The sequence below is a fragment of the Theropithecus gelada genome, chromosome 12 (genome assembly GCF_003255815.1).
Source record: "Theropithecus gelada isolate Dixy chromosome 12, Tgel_1.0, whole genome shotgun sequence".
Classification (NCBI taxonomy): Eukaryota; Metazoa; Chordata; class Mammalia; order Primates; family Cercopithecidae; genus Theropithecus; species Theropithecus gelada.
In genome coordinates this window covers 58,839,593-58,863,599 of record NC_037680.1, presented here as the reverse complement: position 1 = coordinate 58,863,599, position 24,007 = coordinate 58,839,593, and the positions used below count along the sequence as shown (strand labels likewise).

At 35.2% G+C, this 24,007-nt stretch overlaps 1 protein-coding gene across 6 annotated transcripts in view; it reads left to right on the top strand.

Moving 5' to 3' along the window:
* PDE1A (phosphodiesterase 1A) overlaps positions 1 to 24,007 on the top strand; it is a 403,806-nt gene that overhangs the window by 97,821 nt on the left and 281,978 nt on the right. For 2 of the 6 annotated variants that reach the window (XM_025404061.1, XM_025404063.1), the window contains exon 1: positions 2,772 to 3,242. The exons of the other annotated variants lie outside the window; for them this stretch is intronic. In XM_025404061.1, the coding sequence (XP_025259846.1) occupies positions 3,190 to 3,242 (53 nt within the window). In that variant the 5' untranslated portion in view covers positions 2,772 to 3,189. Of the gene's footprint in view, positions 1 to 2,771; positions 3,243 to 24,007 lie in introns of those variants that run through there. 6 annotated transcript variants of the gene reach the window in all.

The following is a 24,007-nucleotide window of genomic DNA, read 5'->3' as shown; positions in this document are numbered from 1 at the left end:
ATTACAAACACAGTCAGACAATAACAATGAAGGAAATTAGGCAAAGAAAAGCTTACCTTTTGTCCATGATGCTTAATGGAAAATACCACGACACTCTTAGGGTCCTTTTGGTTGGAAAGGTTACATGGGTTAATCTATGCGTTTTGTCACACAAAATGAGTTGGTTAGATGGAATTCTTGGTGTGTTTCAGCTGAGTGTTTTAGCAAATTAACATATTTATTGAGCACCAGTTAGGACAGTTTCTAACAGCACTGAGTTGGGTAGGGTATGTGTGTGAACGTGTTAGACAAAGTCAGCCTGACTTTGTTTTTCCACAACAGGAAAAATAAAAACACCTTTTCTGACCCCCCCTCAGGAAAAAAACTATTCATAATAAATCATAGTCTATTGTATAAGAGACTTGGCCTTTTTATGTATGCATATATTTTAGTATTTTGCACACTACAGTTGTGTTAATGTAGGGAATATATTTTTGTAATTTAATTAATAATCATGAAATCTTTGTCTTATTGAATACTACATTAAAGTTGAATAAGTTGATAAAGTCAACTTTTTTCCAACGTTAAATTTAAATGTTCTTTGAGAAAAAGCTAATAAAAAACATTTAAGAAATACATATTTTTCTTTGTGCCCAGTGAATATTTAATTTACTGGTGTCATCTGAATGCTCTATAGGATCTAAGATTGGTTTTAAATATAGTGCTTTCCATAAAGTGAATCTAAACTTTCTAACATAATCACAGAAAAAAAATATATATATATAAACCTAAGGTAATGAAGTATGTTATGGATTTCCCGTGATTAACAACTTTCAAATTCTTCAGCTGGTAATCAAGCCTTTGGGCTTCAAGTTATATTGCATACTTGCTTGCCATTTGAACTATACCTTGGCTAGATGTTTATTAGTATTTGTCTTGAGTTCCCTCCATTGTGTTCACGTAGAAATTGTCTCACATTTCCAATTCAAAAGAAGACAAAATGAAAGTTAATTTTTAAAAGTTGATGGGCTAATTATTTTCTTGAATTGTCCCTCAGGAGGAATATTTATGCTATATTAATGGTAATATAGGTAAACCATGACTACAGAAATTGAATACTACCCACAAATGCAAAAACCCTTCCAGAAGACCTATACAATGTGTTATTACTTATGTGCTTTTCTAAATACAAAGAAAGCCAAAGCATATGGTAATAATAAAGCATCTGCTTCAAAGGTCTGCATCTAAGTTTGTTTATAGATGGTCTGTGTATTTAACTGCTATATAGCACACATGTGAATTTATCATTGGATACTTATTGATCATAAAGAGAACAGTGGCATAGATGTCACTATATAACTATGTAATATCTGTATAAATATGTTATATATAATATAAAATCATCTTTTTATTTATAGCTTCCTTATTTATTTATAATGGTACATAATAAGTGTAGCTTTTTAAGTATCAGGCGTCATAACTTCTATGACAGTTTCTTGGCAAGATGCAGACTAATCATATTTAGAAATAACATGATAGTACCATTAAAGCTGGAAGGAAATATAGAATTCAATTAATATTATAATTTCATTTTACAAAGAAGAAGATGGGCTCAGACAGGTCAAGAAATTTGCCCTCAATGGCCCGGCATATTTACAATAGAACTAGGACTAGAACCCATTTATTTTATTTTTAGTTTAATGCTCTCAGACTGATTACATTTCCTAGTTTGGATTAGAAAGGCTCAATAAAATCCATGATTCCCTTATAACTCTCTTCTGCTTCCTTATCTCTCCTCAGGGAGGAAAATAAAAAGGTGATCTTTCTCCCTGTAAGTATTTGGAGAGTGCCAATAACTACAGATTGTATCCTCCTTCGTGACATTTGATCTTTATTTTTATGGATCATTCAACTGAAGGCATGCACGTTACTCATTTCCCCCTCTTATTACATGCATACATTTAAAACATTCTAATCATGCTTTGAAATGATTTAGTTTATTACAAATCTCTGATCTGGAATCTTATGACATTATTGACTGAACAGGAGCTTTGTTAGTGATTCAGATAGAGGAAGGTCTCCAAAATAAGTTACATTAAAATACGAGTATTCCCTTTATCTGGAACTAGAATAAGAGTTCCCGCAGTGTAAATCTGTCTTCTAAAAGAAAACAATTTTTAATATCATTTATTTTCAGTTGTTCACAAATTCTTTTATACCTGCTTTGCTTTCCTTTTACTTTTATAAATCCAAATTTCATCATATAATATATAAACCATAGGCTCCTGGGCACTGTGGAGGGACTTTTTGTTAAAAAAAGCATGTGGCTGTGTGTGTGTGTTTCCATCTCTTTTTTGCAAGAGATATTTCCTCTTAGTTGGAAAGCCACATTTGGGTACAGACATCTGGGTATAATGTCACCAGTAGAAATTAGCATTTTTTGTTTTTCTAACTTTTGAAGCTCTGGTCAGCTTCACATGAGCTTCTATCAGTTGATATGGCATCTTCAACTTCAGCCAAGAGGAGGCTATTAGATTATAAGTGCTAAAAATGATGAGTCGTCTCCACACTTCAGCCAGCATGAATGCAAGCAAGATTGTAAAATAATTATAATCTGAAGCAGAGCCAGCCATGCAACCCCAGCCTATCTTTCTTCATTAATTTGTATACAGTTCTTATTTCAAGAGAACAAACTTTCAGAGGGTACTCACATGGGGCTGCTGAACCAGCTGTACAACTTTTATTTTGAAGAAAAAAAGTTGAGCCTCAGAACAGTGTGTTTTAAAGACAGGGAGGGACTTAGCCTTTCGGAGCTTGACCAGCATGTGGAAGGAGAGCTCTCATGGCTGCAATAACTTAGGGCGTTTCTACCTGGATGACACTGGGGCAGGAAGTTTTCTGTTTGTTTTGTTCTGTTTCGGAGGGTCCCGTGCACTTCTCTTGCCTGGATCAACGTGACTCTTGGTGGTTTTTGCACACCCTGCTCTGTGGGGGAGTGCCCCAACGTGCCTGTCTTATGTGGCCTCTATGGACACACTGCTCAGCTGGCAGAGAGCAGGGAAGTTTTCTCCCAGCACCCAAAAAGAGAAAGAGGAAACTACTTTTTCTTTCTGGGCTCCTTGCAGCACAATAGATCAGAATAAGCTTCCACATTTCCTCTCTGGAGTTTCTGGAGTGGTTTCCAGGAAGAAGTTAAACCTTCACCTTTAAATGGATGACCATGTCACAATCAGGAAGAAACATCTCCAAAGACCCATCTTTAGGTAAGTAATGCTGCATCCCAGGTGGCTCTAGGGCTGTCAGGAAAAATAGTTTCTCCCTTCATCCTTAATTTGGGGTTTCTGCCACTAATCAAGAGCAATCAAGAGTGCTTAAAGTTTAACTTCAGGCATATCGAGGGAGCCTTTTGATTTTTCATTTTCTGAAACTTTGTGTACAAACTCTTATCAACTCCTGAAAATACATTTAAAAAACATCTTAACTATTCAAGCACATAAATGACATAGTACTGGAAAAACTTTGGAAACGTTATGCAATCTGTAGCTGTTTCTGTGGGCTGTTGCACAGCCCTCTAAATAGGAAACGTTGTGCTTAGTTCTTTCAACTGATTATAGGCAAGAGCAGTGTTTCAGTGCTGTGAATACTACACCTTTCAAGAGTTAAGTGTCAGGAGATAAATTTGAACTTGATAGCTACTTTACTAGAGTGAACATTTTACAACTTGTTCAGGAATATCAGACCAGCAGTTAAACAACAGGGTGATAGGAAAAAATTTACACTGTGGTGGAATCTATGACCAGGCGAAATGTAGATACAGTGTAATGGATTGAGCTAAAGTTTAATTTTGGAGGGAGGTACACCCTTTCTCTAAGAAAGCAGCTGTTTCTTCATTGACTCTTTAATTCTGGATTCTTTAGTTACCTATTATGTACTTTAGAATTTATAATAAAAAATTAGTAATTTAAAAGTATCTAGAAATTGAACACTATTTTTTGCACCTTAGAAGATTTTTAAGAAAGTCAGTTATATATCAGTTTTGTTCTTTCCACAAAATAATATTATAAATAAAGCAGAGATACTACATGTTACAATGTTAAAGTCAAGTTGCAACCACTGGTTTTGGTCTGGAATTAAATACAGGATGATAAAACGTATGAGCAAAATTTCTCTGTGGTTTCTACATAATGAATGAATAGACCTCGAGGAATATAATTATATAAAATGTGGCCATTTTTATGTATTGATTAAACATTAGTACTGAATTATTAATAGCAGCATTATACTTTTGTAATGCTTAAAAGAAGATGTTAGCTTGAATCTGTTTTAAAGTCTTCCTTTGAACATAAATTATATTTAAATTCATGTATATGGATTTAGTATTATAATCCCCATCTACTTAAATATGTTTTCATAAGTCTTATGTAATGATGTTGGTAAATAACCAAAAATCTAAAATGACCCCCAAAATATATTCACCTACCATATTTCCTGAAAAGTTCTTCCAATTGTATGTAGTATCTATATTTTCCCAAGTGCACGTGCAACTTCAAAAAGGCATGATAGTTGCCCAGATGATTCTAAACTCAACACCAGTGAGGCACAACACCAGTGAGGGCACCTGCAGCAGTTTGGAAAGGCAAGGTTGTGTTGGGTAAAATCAGATCCACCTAGCCATCATCTTTATTGTATTACCCCTTTGGAGAGCTGTGGGGATTGAAGCAGTTGGTTTTCACCAGTGATTTATGCCAAATCCTCATTTCTTCTTGATTAGTTAATTATATGCTTAGGTGCTATGGGCAGGTGGATTGCAGCTTAACTGCACGTCTGTGCTTATTTATGTAAAGAATAGAACTTTGTGGAAGCTGAGATTCTTTGCGCAGATAATTAGAATGAAATTTGTCAAATTCAAGTGATTTGCTTCATGATCCTGGTGCTCTCATACTTTCACCAGGGAATTTTTACAAGTAAGTCTAGAAATGGGTCTTTGACTGACAACAGATTAAAGCTATATGTGGGAGCAGGATTTACTGGTCATCTGGCACATTGACAGTTGGCATTGCTTTTACCAGGGTATTATTGTGATGAGGGAAAAGGGAGATAGAGAATATCTTAAAAGATTCAAATAACTAGGCTTAATTGCACAAAGAAAGTTTGGAGCTGATTTCCATAACACAGACTTCCCAATAGCTAGTTGTACTTTTAGGGAAGCTGGCAGTGAGTTAAGCTTGCTTTTGATGCATTGCTTCTTATCTCATGCCTCACTTCATTTTCTTTGTCAGCTTCCTTTCTTAGGCACCTTGTTCTCTGAGACTTTCCCTGGGCTGTCTGGCCTCTCACATTGAGACGTCTTTCTCAAGACTGACTTTTCAGAGACCCATGTACCAGAACTTTCCTTCTCAATATGTACTTGTAACTGCACCCTACTTCCTAGGGGCCTTGCACACTAAATCTCAATCCACTTTGCAGGCAAATCTGTGCCAGTGTATTTTATGTGTGCTAGTGGGGCCAGTTATAAGCTTAATGGACATTTTATGAAAATGGTATCTTGGCTGTTTAAAAGTAATTCATTTAAAATTTCAGTCATTAAGAAATATTTGACCAGGTGCCATGGCCAAATATTCGTAATCATGCTTGTAATCCCAGCACTTTGGGAGGCCAAGGTGAGTGGATAGCCTGAGTTCAGGAGTTCAAGACCACCCTGGGTAACATGGTGAAACCCCGTCTCTACTAAAATACAAAAAATTGGCCAGGTGTGGTGGTGTGCACCTATAGTCCCAGCTACTTGGGAGACTGAGGCATGAGAATCGCTTGAGTCCTGGAGGCGGAGGTTGCAGTGAGCTGAGATTGCACCACTGCACTCCATATTGAGCTGTAGAGTGAGACCCCAACTTAAAAGAAAAGAAAAAAAGATTATTCCAGGATTTTTTTTTGAAATATTTGGCTCATCGATATAGTTTCAAATTTCTATATACAGGTTAATTTCTCCTATAATTGAAGCTCTAGCTTTAATTCTAGTCACCTGGCCTTCACTGATTGACTACCAGTGTCCACTTCTGAGTCCATGGTGCTTGAGAGTTCAGATATGGGGGAAGAAAAACTTATGGGACCTCACATGACATATCATTGAGGTTATACCTAGATAAATGTGATACAGGCAAGAGATGGGTGCCATAAAGGAGGTGATAACATCCTGGGAGATTGAAATGGAAGTGACAGATTTCAGGAATGACTGATTCTAAACACCTAAGTGACTGGAAAGATATGAGAGCAAGAGTTTTTTTTTTTTCCAATTTAATTTTCAAGATTTAATTAAAATCAGTTTTTCATCAGCACAGTCATCCTAAATTTCGGAAAGTAAGAGTCACCCATCAAGTGGAAAAAGTTACTGAGAGGTTTTGGAGTAGATGGTGAACACTGAAATTTTTTAGCTGGCTACGATATTAGGAGGCTTGGGAGGAATCTTGCATATCATTTAGATCCTGCCTTTAAGAATGTCTGGGGCTCCTACAGTAAAGATTCCAAATCATTTCCCATAGGTAGGTTATCAAATCTATTTTTAAAAAAATTTCCTTGGAAATTTTAGATATATATTTTCATATCATGTCAATGAGGCAAGGAACACAGGCTAAGTTTCTTTCATGGCCAAGGCAGGAGTTTATATTATCTCCTTTATGGTTATCATGTGGAAGTGTGGCATCAATGAGACTATCGAGCCCTGAGCATATGTGCATGGTGAGTGCCTTTTAGGCACACGGTGATTCTGCCTGCACAGGCTCTTCCAGCTCAGACTGGTATTGAGAAAACACAATGCTCCTTTTCCTCAAGAGAAACACTTTGAGTTTTATAATTTTCTGGAAAGAAAACACAATCACAAAAGTATATTAATATGTTTTCAATCAATGCTGCTAAGTTCCTCAGCATGTAACAAATTACTGTACATATATTTTTAAAATCCAAGATGTGAATCAACACTTCATATATGAGACCTCACATAGATACATTCCTTTAGGCTTTTGAAAACCTTTGTTTCTATATTCCCAGAGATCTTTATCTCTGGTAATTATAATAATTTATCTCTTTATATGACTATATTCATTAATTTGCATTTTAATATTAAATGATGTAACACATTCAAATGAAGGATCTTTATGTAACTTTGGTAAAATAATTGTTGACGACATTTACACCTTATAGCATACTCATCTTGATTAGTAAACTTTCTATAGTCCCATGTGATAAATCAACCTTAGACTATGATACCAAAAAAAATCTGTTTCTTCTAATAAAATTGCACTAATAAAGTATTTGTCTGAATTTCACTGCCTCAAAGCATTTAAGCCTGGGCTTTTGTTATAATTATTTTCTCTTACTTAATATTTTGTTTTATCAAATTCTATTATATGCGTATTTTCCCCATTTGTTTCTCCAAATTCTTTCTAGAAGTAGGCAGTGAAACAATGAATTTAAAAAGTAAATTGAAATGATTCTTACATGTTAAACTTTAGTGTTATTTGGAGCCGACAATCTTTTGAAGCTCTTTCATGGTTCAGAAGTGGTTAGGTCACTTTTGTGATAATTTTCCGTTAGAAATAAAACTAAAAAGCCACAAACAAAATCATGCAGATAGTTCCTTATTAGGCCTGTAATTGAGAACAAGTCTATACATCCAGGATCAAAGATACTAAAGACAACAGGTTTCCAGACTAGTGAACACCATATTGGGATCTCGTAGCATTTAGATCACACGGTTTCTTCTCTTTATGTCTTCTCAGAAGCTTTATTTTCACAAGTATCTGTTAGCAGAGGAATTCTGAGTGTGTATTTGGCAGGCATATTTTCTTCATATAATAATGGAGAAAGCAGTGGGATGAAATAAGAAAGCCTAGAAAAAGAAAAGCACATCCTAATTTTGTCTGTGGACCTAATGGCTATGGTTAATACCTATTGCTGTTAGTGACTTAACTGATTTTTGAAATGTATTCCAAAGATCAAAGCAAAAAAGATAAACACGTTTGAATGTAAGGCAGATAATGTTTACCATGAAATAAAATTTCAGACATTACAGTGCCTTGTTATTTTTCCAGTTGTGATAAAATTAGCTCTAATTTTTAAGTGGTCATCACTAATAGATAAACTATGATTTGTTATACATTTTAATAGCAGGCGGTAAATTTAATGCCAGGCATTTATTCCTGCTGGTATTATTTCACCCACAGTCAGCACAATTTAAATTATCTCCAATAAGCTAGCATCATAATTATCAGCAGCAATAGCAAGTATTGATATTAACACCAAGAGAGAAAATTCATAGAAAACTTGGTGTATTTTTAGGCAAGCTATATGCATGTAATCTTTTGGATAACTCCATGAGGCAGTATTAAATCTACAATTAATAATTTTGGGTAGAGTCAGGAAAAGGGTATGATTGAAATATGGGGAGGTGTCTCCCACTCTGGAGCTACCCAAATGTCATTTTCTCAGCTAGAGCAGCTTGATGACATGTACATTTATCTTAGACATTGGTAAGATTTCGAAATGGCTTTTCAGAGATTTGGAATGAGCTAAATAAGGAAAATTAAGATTATGCGGGTAAAACAATTTACTGGGATTATTAATGATTTTATACCATCTGGAAAATTTTATGTTTATAGTAGTCAGCCTATTTCACATAGTGTTTAGGTAAAAAGCAATGAAAAAAAAAAAACCAGTCATACTGGTGGATACTTGCTTAAAAGACAACCTGTAGGTATGTAGAGATGGAATAAATTTAAAGAAGTCTGTAGTATTTTTGAACCTAGTCTCCTCAGTTCTGTGACTGGACATAATGTAGTTTTGACAGTTAGTTCTCATGGGAAAGCTTCAGTTTATTTATGTATTTGATTATGGCCACTTGGACACGAGCTATAATTGAGGAAAATTCAACATTTCCTGAATTGGAGCTGCTGGAAGTGTACGGGGCAAGTTCCAGTGCATTTGAAGGAATAGATGATAATACTTCCAGATTTATTATCTTTGTAATAGCCAAGCCGGCTGCACTGAAGCCTTACTTTTTGTTATGTAGAAGCGTTAGTTCTGGGTCAAGCGGGCATCCACGTTTAGTGTTTTGGTGTCTCCAGCCTTTAGGATTTTAGGATATTATTTTTAGAAGAGTTTTTACATTAAACCAGAACAGATATTTAAATATTAATTGTATATGTATTAACCAGCTGCTTATAGGCTTGAAAAGTTATGTGCTTTTATTATGAAAACCATCACTTCAGCCTTAAAATATTAATATTTAATTTGACTTTTTTAAGGATCAGAGAGCTTGGAACAAATTGATTAGAAACCAATGGTAATGAAAAACAGTGGGGCTGTATCTTGGTCATATAAAAGTGGCAGCTATGTCAGTTCTAACTGAGGTAGGGAAAGAGAATCCCCACCTGGTCAAGTCACTTTTAAATTATATCATTAAATTAAATTTGGATGAAAATAGGGATATGTGATGATCTGGGCCCACCTGTTTGTTAGAGATCACTAACAAAGATGCCAACAGCTTATATCTATTCCAGTAGTGATGTCTCTGTCGAAAAAAAAAACAAAACAAAAGAGAAAACAGAAAAAAAAGAGACTCTTGCTAATTTTTGGACCCATTGGGCATTTACTGCTCAGTCCAGCTGCATCCAGTTATTATTTCTAACAGCGCAGTGACATTTTAGCAGCATGTCTTCTGCTGTACATCTCGCTCATTCCATTATAATTAAGTAATTAATTAGTATTAATTAATTCTAGTATAATTCTATTATAATTATTATGATTCTATTATAATTAATTAAGTAAGAGGATCAGCTCCCCTATGAAACTATAAGATCCCTGAGGCTAGAATCAATACTGAATTCATCTTTGTATTTCTCATAACTTTTAGTAGAATGTATTTTATAAGTAAGCATTCACCTAATTCTTCAACTTAAATACCTACAGGGACCACACTGGTATTGTAAATGTGTGAAATACGATATGGTGGGAACGTAGTAGGTGCAAAACAAAAGGCATTTAGTTTGACATTTTTAAAAACACTAAAACCCTAAACGGGATCTAGCTGCAGACTGCTAGCTGGTGCCCCTTGAACTGAATGAATGACAGAATGAAGAGTTTGTTTTGTTAGGTCCACACAGTGGTCTTCTCTCCATTGTTAGGGTGAACAAATGGCCAGTAGAGCTTAGCTGAAAATTCTGGCAATTACATCCAAGAGGTATACTAGGAGGATGAGTACTTGGTTCTTGTTTCTAATCCTTACTGAAGAATGAGAAAATCACATTAGCCGGGTCTGGTGGCAGGTACCCGTAGTCCCAGCTGCTAGAGAGGCTGAGGCAGGAGAATTGCTTGAATCTGGGAGGCGGAGGTTGCAGTGAGATCACGCCACTGCACTCTAGCCTGGGCGACAGAGTGAGACTCCATCTCAAAAAAAAAAAAAAAAAAAACCAAACCCTACAGCATAACTATACTGATAACTTCTATATAATTTTGTAGCATTAAAGGAATAGATGAAGTATATAATTCTTGAATGAATAAAATGCATTTGTGTTAGTACCACCTTGAATTATTCCAGTATCAGGAAATTCAGTGCCTATAGGCATTTCAAGTTTGAATTTAACTTGTTAGAAAATACTTTCTTAAATTGAAATCTGTCTTCCTATCAGTACAATGTTTTTTCTCTCTTTTAGTGGAACTGGAAGAAGAAGGATTTAAACTCTCTCTTCCATAGGTTAGCTCTTTAAACATTGAAGACAATTGTATCAGCGATTGCTGTTTGTAAATCTTCCCAAAGCTTAGTGGCTTAAAATGATGTGCGCCTGTGGGTCAGTTGAATGTTTCTGCTGATTTGTGCCAGACTTGGTTGATGTCAGTGGGGCTTTTCCACGCATCTGTGGCCAGATGGTGGGTTTTCTGTGGGCCAGCTTAAGAGGAAGAGGAAACACAAACTTTTTCAAGGTTCTGATTAAGTTTGATTGAGTTTTGTTACTGTCCCATTGAAAAAACAATAAAAAACCCACATGGCCAAGCCCAGCGTTGGTGTGGGAGGGCATAACCAAAGGGTGTAGATATAAGGAAGCATTTGCATTTGGTTCAGTTAATGCGATTATTCTGCTCTTAAAACTCATGCCTTTTTTGGTTCTTCTTTCCCTTACTCTATCTGCAGTCCATTCCGCCGTTGAAGAGAAAGCACATAGTATGATCTTTATTTCATGTTGTTAAGTGATGTAAGTGACTGGTGAGGTTAGGAAAAAAATATATATGAACAAAGCAGTGTAGTCCAGATGACTGTCATGTGACCCAAGGGTCAAACATGGCTCATTTGACTCCAGGGTTATAGCATGCCTGAGATTCCTGGTTTAAGAAGTTTTAAAAAGTTAAAAGGGAAAAACGTTCACCTAATTGCCTAAAACATGAGCTATTACACCCATAATGACTGCCCACATTTTCCCAGTTCTTTTTCAATAATTGATTTTTACCAAGTGTCATGCTAGCCGACTTGATGAAATTAGTTATTTTAATAGAAGCTGAACATAATTAATTACATAATTTTGGGCAATTCCATTCCAAATACACTAAAACTATGACATGGAAAGGAGGCTTTGGAAATAGTAATAAAAAAACAAAGCTTCCTTATGCATTTGAATCTAATTTGAGTTCTAGCCATAATGTATATTCTCTTGGGAGTTAAATTTATTATCTTAAAAATTTTTTATGGGATAGATTTATGATAACGTTTCTATCATTGAACCCTCCTAAACACCACTATAATAGGTAAATATTTTTGTAAAACCTGCAAATTATGTAACATTTATTTTGAAACAGTGATTCACAAAATGATTTTTTTTTAATTGACATTAGACTTGCAGTTTACAAAACAAAAACAAAACACAACAAACTTTTGCATTTGTGACCAGAGATTTTGATTCAGTAGGTCTGGGGGTAGAAAGGTTTGATGTATTTCTACAAGCTCTCCAGTTTATGCTGATTCATTGCTAGATTTGGGACCCATTTCCTTAATGATATAATTTATATACACTAGGAATGGAAAGGCAAAATAATTTGTAAAACGTTTTGATAAGATCAACGTCATAATTGGAAATATAAGCCATTTTATTCTTTCATTTTTCATGAAAAATCTCTGTTGGGTACAGTGGACTTCTGCATATGAGGAGGGATAAATTTCTCCCCTAAAAAATCTTCAATGCTTTTTTAGGATACAGAACAGAGACAAACTACTGTGAACTTCAAAGCAGTGGTTCTCAATATTGGCTGTGTCTTGCACTCACTGGGGAATTTAAAAAAATCCCAAAACTCAGGTGGTATTTCAGACCTACTATATCAAAATCACTGGGTGAGACCCAGCGATCAGTGTTTTTCTTAAATTCCCTAAGCCACACTTAAAAACCACAGACCTAAAGAGAAGCACACATAAAGTACAGTGACAGAAGAGGGGAAAACACTTGCAGGTGAACACTGAAGGGTCAATAGGATTCTGACAGGCAACTGGAAGAAGGAAAGAACATTAGCAAAGTGGTATAGCATCAGCTAAGGCATGGGAATCTAAAAGTGCATGAAGTGTTTGGGAAAGGTTCAGGAATAGGGAGAATTCTTCACTGGCCATCCAAGTGCTGAGCATCTACATGTGGAGGGATGCGTGGCTCAGTTTGGTTTGAGCTAGAGAGTCCAGGGCCATACAGTGTCTATTTTGTGACTATGTATTGTCACCTATGTGGCATGATGTTGAAACTGACAAATCCGATGAACTGAACTCTTGAGCTCAGCATTTCCAAAATGCAATTTTGTCTTAGGACACCATTCCCCTGAGATACCCTGAACGAAAGCATCAGACAAGTTTGGGAATTACTTCCAGTCACACTCATTTCCCTCTCAGAGATTTACAAAGCATATTAGAAGTTTTGTAGTAAAACTCATTTACTCTAGTATTTTCCTAAACACTCTATTTATGTATAATGCTTATTAATATCCCCTAGAAAGTAGTGTTCCAAAGCGAGATATTTTAGTTTTCCTAAATTTCTCCAAAACATGCCGACTTTATTTTTCTGAAACTCACTGTGCTTCAGCTAGTCTTTTCTCCTCCTTTAATTATTTCTTTTCTTATTTATGTTTTCTGGAAGATAGCCTGTCCTCAAGAAACTTCTCCTTAGTTAACATTTTTCATCTCCTCTTAGAGAAGTCAGGCAAAAAATGTTGCATAGTTGAGGGAATAGTTAATGTTTTATTACATAACTGTGATGATGTGAGTTTAAAAAAAGGAAGAAGAAATATTTTGAAAAGATTGGGAGAGGATGAACAATGTCACATTATTGAAACAGCTGAGCGTAAATTAAGAAATAACAGATGGAAGTTATGTGTGGATTATCACACCCAGGTGTCACTGTACACCCATTTGGCAGCATTTTACCTCGCCTTTGTGCCTTTTCCCTTGCTTCATCCTGAAGAGATTTTTAAAAAATCATTGCCCTGAAATTCACACTTAGTGAGAAATAGACAGTTCAAAATCTACAAATAATGCCTTGTTGAATAATGATAGTTTGCAGGTGTGTAGAATCCCATATTTAGTTTATATTTTTAATTTTATACAGCTGTTATACTATTTGCTCACACATTTGCCCTGTAAAATGAAACTGTATAGCTCCCCATTTCAGAGATGAAGAAATTGAAGTTCAAATGGTCACAGGAAGTGAGAGAGACACAGGACACTGACATTAAGAACAAGCAGATTAAGTGTGGCTTGCCATTACAGATTTCATTTTTGTAACAAATATGTTAGGAGAACTTGGTGTGTATGTCAGGCCAGCCATATGGTTCTTCTTTGAGGTATAACCCATTCTCAGTAGCCAAGGAAGTGATTTGAATGTCCTTAAACATTGTTTTCAGCTACTTAGGGTTATTTAATACCCATGATTTCCATGCAAGTTTTCTTTTCTAGACATGGAGAGAGAAAAAAGTTGAGATAAGTAAATTATATGTTTTCTGTGTCATATGATTTACTGTGATGACTACACAAATATAGATTTGACATATCACATATGATGCACTTACTAGAAAATTTAGGACATAAAGAACTGTCTCTAGAAGAAGTAAAGACAGGAGGGAAAAAAAGAAAGTTCAGGCAGTTGCTTTGAAAGTGTTTCTAAACAGAAGAGATTTGTTGCTATCATAATATAAATAACATTTTCCTAGGCAGCAGAAAGATGCAGATCTTGAAGGATATGGCTTCTAGGTTGTACAAGACTAAAACTGGATTTCATTATGATTTCATTAATAGAAATGATTAAAATATATTTTGGCAGCCATCCTATTAATCTATATTTTCAGACATTGTTTTGCATCAGTTTCCTAGTATCCAAAATGCTAAAAATTCATTGTTTTAATTGTGTTTTATTTTAATGTATTTGAGACCATTCATAGGTGCTATGAAGCTTGCATGTTTTGTTATTTTAAAATATTTTACTTATCGTAATTTTCTGAAATATACCAAAAATTTATTTTCTAAAGAGAAAACATATTTCACAGTTGGCTAGGCAAACAATACAAAGCCCTCAGAAGGCTATTTTCTCTCTTTTAGGAATGAAATATTTAGAAAGTCTTTACTGAAGGCAGTATCTTTTATGTGGGACAGAGTGGTAAAGACAGATTTTTTTAAAAAAATGCTTCCATCTCTAGGGTAGAACCATTATTTCATGATATTTACTTCAATAATAATCTATCCCAAATTGGTGCTTACTTAAAAAATGGAAAATACTTTCCGAGTCGTCTAAGGAGCTGAACAGTTGTACCAAATGACCACTGAGCTAAACATTACATAAAATTTCTTTTCAATTATTCCGTATCAGCTTTTAGACAAATTGATGTAGAACTTGAGCTTCTAAAGTTGAAAAATTTTGATCCGTGCATTTAATCTGGATAATTTATTCTGCTTTACCCTTCTTCCTGCCTACCAACACATCATTTCCCACTCTCCCTATTAGCTCAGTTGGAATTTAGCTCACTCATCCATTTAATGGAAGCAATGTCAACACTGAGCTAATGAAGGACCTTCACTTGAATTTTTCTTTTTTTCCTCATTTAGATGCCTAGATAACAATATGATGCTGCCCCTTCCCACTACCCTCTCTTTTCTTTCATCCTTTCTCCCTTGACAGAAACCAGAATGCCTACTATTTTCAATGTGAGAACAACTTGCTACATATCCAGAAAACAAGTGGTTATGCCAAGTTACTATTTTATCCTGAGGAGTTTTACCTACCTCTGTAAACAAACATTAGGACATTGAAGGCCACCTTAGATCTGTAAGTTTTATCTGAGCAGATAGTGACCTTAGGACTCCTAGGTAGATGTTGTTTCTGGGTTTTCCCTTAAAGAATGAGACCCCTGGGGGGTCTGGAATTCCACATTTAAGACTCAGACTATAATGCTTAGGTGACATCTTCATAACTTATTGAGTTACTTGCAGATGTTCATTCTATCCATTCTAAAATAATTTCCTCTTATCTACTCCATCTAATTACAATTCAGTCTCTTCCTTCCATTCATTTATCTTCAAAATGTAGACCAGGAATCATCCTCTGCTTCCATGTCTTCCCATTAACTTCTTCAGTCCTTTGTGAATACACCTCTTCTCTTAATCTCAGTTGTCTTCTGTTAGGTGATCCTCAAATTTACATGTGCAGATCTCAACTTTATTCTGAGTGATAACTCACATTTCTTTACATTTCTTAAGCATGTCCACCTGATGACCTCCTGATACCCAATACTAATCTATCTGAAAGAGATTTATAATGCATGTATAATAGCAATAATAATAAGTTCAGAAGCACGTGTGTGAATCTCTCTCCAAACCTTGTCCCTTGTAACACTAGTGTGCCATGAGATTTAATAGATTTATCACACACACATATGTGCACACAAACATAAACACACAGACACATACAGGCAGACACAGGGTTACAAGAGGATTTCCCAGAACTTTATAATGTTTATGTTAAATGTAAATATTTAAGGCAAAGATATGATATTTAGTGTTTCCTAAATTGACAGTGGAACTTTCTTGGTGCCAAATATCTATAAACATATGAAAGTCTTCAGTAAATTGTTGTTTAAGAAATATTGCTTAGAGGAACAGCTTAGCCTAGCTGCTTTCAGCCTCTTTGTTGATAGCTATTAAGGAAAACATAAAACACTTCCCTGTACTTTTAATCCTCTTGTCATTTAGATTTCAAATCTCTGTTATTTTTCATGCTTCTCTACTTCTTATCATTCATAACAAAACAATTATCAAGTCCTTTCATTTATGTCCTTAGAAAATTTCTTTCTCTACTCTTTTCTTCATTCTTCTCCACTTCAAAGCCCCCTAGGCTCCCATTTAAAATTTTATGATAATTTAAAAATTAATCTTCTAATCTTCAGCCCCTCTTCCACAATTCCTTTGTTCTCAAGTTAGCAAATTAGTCTTTAAACTTTGTCATGGTTATGTCACTCCTTTTTGTAATTTGCAATGGCCCTTTATTTTCTACCAAGTGAAACATGGATTCTTCTGAGATTGCAAGCACTTTATACCTACTCTCCATCTATTCTATCTCTTTCCTCCTTTTACAACTCTTATGCTACAGTCATTCTGGGTGACTTATTGCTCCTAGGACCTGTCTTATGCTTCCCTTCCTGAACCTTTGTCTACTCTACTTTGTCTGCTTTTATGCTTCTCTCTGTTTTGTCTGAACTGGTCTCTGTCCTTGGTGATGCTTCAAGTCTTAGTTCAAATACCACCGTCTTTATGAAGGGCTCCCTGATTCTTCCAACCAGAATAAGCTTTTATGCCTTTGAACTTGTCATGGCAGCAGTACTTTAGTTGTAGCTCTGAATTTTGAGTATATTTCTCAGAAATTTGTGTCATTATTTAATGCATGTCCTATTTCCCCTTCTTAGTGTAAACTTGATGGCTAAGACCTTGTCGTAGCCATAGAATTATAGAATAATCAAATTAGAAAAACCTTGTATCTAGTGTAACTGTCTTATTTCATAGATAAATGAAAAAGTCTAAGACATTAAATATTTTTACTAAGTCCTCACAGGTAGTTAGTGATAGAGTCAGGACTAGAACACACATCAACTCTCAATCCCATGCTGTTTCTAGTCTAATTTATTTGTGCCTCTTGTTCTTATAGCCCATGGCGGTAATAGCCATTGAGCATTCACTATGTGCCAGGGATCTTACCTACATTGTATCTAATTACAAGAGTAATACTGAAGTGTGGGCATTATATCCCCATATTATGGGTAAAGAAACTGAATTTCAGTGAGCTGAAATAAATTTGCTGGGTAGAAGTATTTGGAGTCAAAGCCAGGTCCACTTGATTTCAGCAACTATGCTCTAGAGTCAGATATTGAATGAATAAACAGAACTCTCTACTGTTTAGGGAGTAGTCATTTTGGGAAAGTAAAAATTTAGATAGCTGTCTAAGAAACAAGTCTCAGCTTTCAAAATGATTATATTTAGTTGTCAGGGAAGTGCAAATTGAAACCACAATGCAATACATTTATTTGCCTGCTGAAATGGCTAAATATAGAAGTCAAAAATTTACCCAGGTTGGTGAGAGTTTAAAGCAGAATTTCTTGACTTCACTTTTTTTTTTTTTTCTTTTGAGATGGAGTCTCACTCCATTGCCCAGGTTGGAGTGCAATGGTACAGTCTTGTTCCACTGCAATCTCCATCTCCCAGGTTCAAGCAATTCTCCTGCCTCAGCCTCCTGAGTAGCTGGGATTACAGGCATGTGCCACCACACCTTGGTAATTTTTGTATTTTTAGTAGAGATGAGGTTTCACTATGTTGGCCAAGCTGGTCTTGAACTCCTGACCTTGTGATCTGCCCGCCTCAGCTTCCCAAAATGCTGGGATTACAGGCGTGTTGTTGGGGCCGTTTTGTGCATTGTAAGATGTTGAGCAACATCACTGGTCTCTACCCACAAGATTCCAGTAGCATCCTTTTGGTTGTAAAGACCAAAAATGTCCCCAGGGATTGCCAAATGTTCCTGGACATTTGCAAAATTATGGGCTATTGAGAACCATGGATTTAGAGCAATTGGAACTCTCATACATGGCCAATGGGGCTGAAAGGAGGTACAACTTGAAAAACTGTAGTATCTCCTAGAGGTGAACATAAGTATATCCAGAAATTCCAAGCCAAACAGAAGTAAATACCTACCCCATTGTCATCAAAGACCTGTACAAGCATGTTCTTAGAGGCACTATTCGTAATAACCTCAAACAAAAATACCACCCAAATGTTCATCAACAGTAGAATAGATAAGTAAATTGTGTGGAATGCTATACATCAATGAGAAAGGAGGGACCAAAGATACATGAAACAGTGAGGGCAAATATTACAAACACAGTATTGAATGGAAGGAGGCAGGCAAAAAATATATTGTGTGATCCCATTTCTTTAGGGTTCAGCAACAGACAACACTAATATAGTGAAAAGTGAAAGATTTGTATAATCTGAAGAAAAACCAGAGTACGCGACACTAATGTAGGACAGTGGTTATCCTTGGAACCACTTAAAATGAACATGAAAGGAACTTCTAGGGTGTGGGCAACAAACATTCTCTTTCTTCGATCTGGCTTCTACTTACATGGATGTGTTTAATTTATAAAAATTATTGTTTGTGTAGTTTTCAGTATGAATGTTACACCTTAGTAAAAAGTTAGGGAAAAAACTGGAGCAGATTCTGTTTGGGAGAAGGCACAAACTTCCCACATTAACCAATTACAAATGAAGCTCCCGGGAAAACCTTATGGTGGTGTTAGAGTGACATTGAGGAGACACTTTGTAAATGGCCTTAGTGTGGCATGGATAGGCACAAAGGGAATGGATGGTACTTCTTTTCTGTGTCCTGTCAATGGAAATCTGTCAAAAAATAATAACTGTGAAAAACAATTAAAGCTTGTTGGGAAGACATTAATTTTTCAGTCTTCTATGTTTACCCAGATATCTTCCAAGTTTTATTATTCTACATTGCTAATGAAAGTAATTATATTATCTTGATGAGGTTGAGTTTGAGACAGAAATTCTTTGCACAGAATGACACTGATCATGTGAGCCCAGCTGTATTTTTCTATAACACAGCCATTTATTAATTGTACTGCAATTCTTATATGTACATTAGAGATACTCTCACATTAAATATTTAGATTGCTTATTATTGTTATAGTTGGAAAGAATTCATGCAATACACATATTTACTTTAAAATAAGTCACACTCTAATAAATGTTCATTCATAGTTTCAAACCGTAGGTACATTTTCTTTTATTTATTTATTTATTTATTTTGAGACAAGGTCTTACTCTGTTACCCAGCCTGGGGTGCAGCAGCATGATCATGACTTATTGCAACCTTGACTTCCTAGGCAAATTGATCCTCGTGCCTCAGCCTCTCAAGTAGCTGGGACTACAGGTGTGCACCACCATGCCTGGCTAATTTAAAAAATATATTTTTAATTGTAGAAACAGGGTCCCATTATGTTGCCCAAGCTGTTCTTGAACTCCTGGGCTTAAGTGATCCTCTCACCTCAGCCTCCCAAAGTGCTGGAATTACAAGTATGAGCCACCATGTCTGGCCTGTGGATGCATTTTAAAACAGTAAATTAGTTGAACTGTTCATTATACAATTTTTTTGAAAGTTTTAATACATTTTTCTATAAAGTATGCATTTATAAACCATTTTTAGAAGACATCTTATGAAATACCTACTCTGAAGATGGAAAAAAGCAGTAGAACACATTTGATTTTGAGCTCTTTATATTAAAATTAGTATTCTTACTATTGATTATGAATTGGCTATATAAACTATGTGACATAAATGTCTTTATCATGAAAGGAGAAACATCACATTTAATTTATATTCGTATTTTTTACTAATAGACCATATGGTACATATAATTGTAATGTTTCTAACCACTGCACTTGAATGAGATCAATGAGACTGGAGGTTGATCAATAAAAAGACATTTTGACTTCCCTTATGCCTATGATATACCCAGTGATCCTCCCATTCATTCAGTTGCTATGAATGGAAGAGTAAGCAAACAGGCATCCACAGACCCATCAGGAAGTAAGAATGTGGTTATTTCATAGCACTTGTAACTTGTTTGAAGCCTTTTTCATGGTTTTTAGCTATACATTTACTATTACAATCTGCATAGTGTCTGCCCTCTCCACTAGAATGTATGTTCTGTATGCACAGAATGGAGACTGGGTTTGTACATATTGTATCTCCAATAGTTTGCACAGTACCTCCTACCTAATAGGTGCTAGATAAATATTTGTCGAATAAAAAATAACATTAAATTTCCTCAGGAGGCTTGGGCCTTATTTAATTGGCTATCTAATTAAGTTTGTGTCCAATATTTGAGATTAATCATTGAAGTCATTATTCCATTCAGGTAGAAGTTTCTAGCAGGCTATTCACAGTCTAGGAGTGGAACTGAAGTGAGAATTAGGAGACATTGAGGAAGGTGCTAGTTGAAGGTGAAAAAAGGATTCAATTTTAAGGAAGAGCATGTAAAAGGAGAAGGGAAGAGGATTGAAAAATGAATCAAGGGAAATGCCCAGCATTATTAGGAGAGAGAGGAATTATAGGAGAATGAAGAAAGAATGGAGAGTTTCAGAGCAGCAAGTGACCAATAATGAAGCTGGAGCCCAAGGAGCTACTGTGGAGGCAGAAGACCTGTGGCTCTGGTCAGCCTTACTGGGTCCCTGCTCAGCCACTAGCTGGTGGAACAAATCGCTTCACCATACTGAGAATCAGTTTTCTCTCTGCAAAGTGAGTGGATTGGCTTCTAGCAGATCCCCCAATTTCCTCCTAGTGGATTTTGCAGTCCCTGAATTTTGTGAAGTTTCTATGGAAGTGAGCAAAGGTAATGGTGTTGATGCTTTTCGTTGGTAACATTTAAGCCCCACCTTTAAAAGAATGCAAGAAAATGAGCAGTTTATGAACACTGGATAGTGACAGAGAGAGCAGTAGGTGTAGATCATTTACTTAAACAGTTTATGAGAAGCTAAGTTGGTAGTGCAGAAGACACTGCACGCTAATTTAACACAATCTTTTAGGGAAAAAATTAACGTCTTCATTTAGTCCACCCTGTATCACAGGTAGTTACTGCCCAAGGACCCTGAAATATTTAAGGGTCTGTAGCAGGTGATAGATCAGGGCCATGGCTAAGGGATAATCATGATAGTTACCATTTAATAAGCACTTGATATGTGAAGGTGCTTTTCATTTGTTATTTATGAAATGTATGTCATTCTAGTGAGTATTGCTCATATTTAAGAAATTAAAAGTGAAGCTCAGAGGTGTTAGCTAATTTGTTTAAGGTAATACAGCTAGAAAGTAGCAGAGCCAAGATTCAAAACCACATCTATCAAACTACAAAATCCATGGGTAGTCCAGGTATGTCTTATCATTTCCAAATAGCTTGGAGTAATAGTGTGGGAAAATAAAAGGTGGGCTTTAGGTAGCCACTGCTTTTTTTTTGGCAGATACTTTTAAAAAATAATTTTGCATAAATTGATTGACTAAACTCCAGTAGCTTATACCAGTGATTAGCCATGTGTGGAGCAGTGGGGGAAGATCTCCCTGGTCTACTTTTTATTATCATCATGTGCCAGCAATTCTAAACAGCATCAGTGATAAAATACTCCTCAAAAGTTCTGTGTTTGTCTAACTCCTAAAGAATTGTTGTGGGTGCAGTTGAGTTTTAATTATCTACTTATCTATATTCATATAGAATATGTATGGATATATAGTGTATACATACATATATAACATATACATACACATACATATGACTTATTCTTTAAGAAACATTGTATTCTTCATGGGAGAAACTTTCAGGGCATTTCCAATTATTGGCTAGTCTCCCAACGAACGTGTGAAGACTTAGCAACATACATTTGCTTCAAGAGTAAGTGGTTGGTCAAGTTCTGTTTTTTGGTCACTGTGGTAGCATTTGTTGCAAATACACTACTTAAAGTATGTTGGTGGGCACGGTGGCTCACATCCGTACTCCCAGCACTTTGGGAGGCCCAGGCTGTGGATCACTTGAGGCCAGGGATTCAAGACCAGCCTGGCCAACATGGTGAAACCCTGGCTCTACTAAAAATACAAACATTAACCAGGTGTGATGGTGGGCACCTGTAGTCCCAGCTACTGCAGAAGCTGAATCACTTGAACCTGGGAGGTGGAGGTTCCAGTGAGCTGAGATGGTACCAGTGTACTCCAGCCTCGGCAATAGAGTGAGACTCCATCTCAAAAAATAAAAATAAAAAAATAAATAATAAATAAAGTATGTTGAAGGAAAGAAAGCAAAAACTGTACTTAAAGCAAACTCAAATTATCCTGAATAATTATGAACTTTGGAAATGTTTACCAAGTATAATACACATATATGCTGACTTTTTTGATGAAGATTTTTTAGTAGCATTTTTTTTCTTGTGACAGAAACATTTGAAAGCTGTTAGAATCAATCTGCAGAAACAAAGACATGAATGGCATTTAATTATGAAATGGGATTTCATAAATCTCTGCCAAACTTATATTTAAGACATTTCCTATCCACTTTTATGTCTATTGCTTCATGTGAAGAAAACATTTTGAAAATAAATTGATTAAAACAAACTCTTTGAACTACTCTCAGGGAAAATAGATTGATAAATTAGACTATACTATCTACTGAACATGAATATTTAAAGAAGATCAATTTAGACAACATCATTGAAAAGTACGCAGGATTTACAGTTAAAAAACAGAAACTGAAACATTGATTACTGTGAATTACTGTGACAGAGCGACATGAAGGTATACCTTTTTGCTTTTGTATAAATAAAATAATTTATTAATATAATTTAAAAAGTCAATGCATTTTTTTCATTTCTTGTAGTATCTGTAGTTTAAAAAAATTATTTGTATTTTCAAACTAGTATACCAGCACAATTTCAACTAAAGAAAATGTTTATTGCCTCCTTTTCTTTTCTAGCTATTATTATCTCATTTCATGATTATTTCTGATAATAATTTTTTATACATATAAAAGGAATGTTAAAAAATGATCTACTCCAGTATTGAACATGATAACTATGCCAGTAGCTAAAACTAAGGGTTATTTCTGTAAATCTTGGATGATGATGGGAAATAGCTTCTTATTTCTTTGTGTCCACAAGAGTTCTGAGCACAGCAGTTAATAATATATACTTGTCGAATGAAAGAACAGATAATGAATGAATGATAAGCACACTCCTAAAATGTATCATGCTTAGTCTGCTAGTATTACTGGAAATCTACATATTTTTTACTGTGAGCCAAAAAACCTAAAAAATAAATTGACTGCTAATCAGACCCACAAAACTACTCTGTTAAGTTTATGCTAAAGATGAGAATGACTAAATAAATATAGTAAATTTCAGAATGCTTAAGCCTTGGTCCCCTAAATATAATCCATAAAAATGTTTTGTAATTTTAGGCCTGGTTTGAACTTTTATTACATCTGTTAAGTGGAAAGAATAATAATAGAGCTATATATGATTGAAGTGAGAATAAAATGAAGTAATATATAGAAAGTGTTTAACAGCAGGCTCAAAATATTCTAAGCATTTGATAAATGATAGCTGTTGTTATCAAATAGGAAATTTAAATTTTTTTGGTAAAATTTCTTTGACCTATGATGGATCCATAAAGCTTTCAAATTGAGGAGAAAATACTTGTAGAACAATATTTTATTCTTTTTATTAGTAATATTTTATTTTAAAAATTATTTTTACTTTTAGTTGACAAATGATAATTGCATATATTTATGGGATACAATGTGATGTTGTGATATATGTACATAATGTGGAATGATTAAGTTTATTTAATTAAGATATCCATCACCTCAAATACTTATTTTTTTGTGGTGAGACGATTTGAACTTTACTCTCAGAAATTTAGAAAAGCACCTT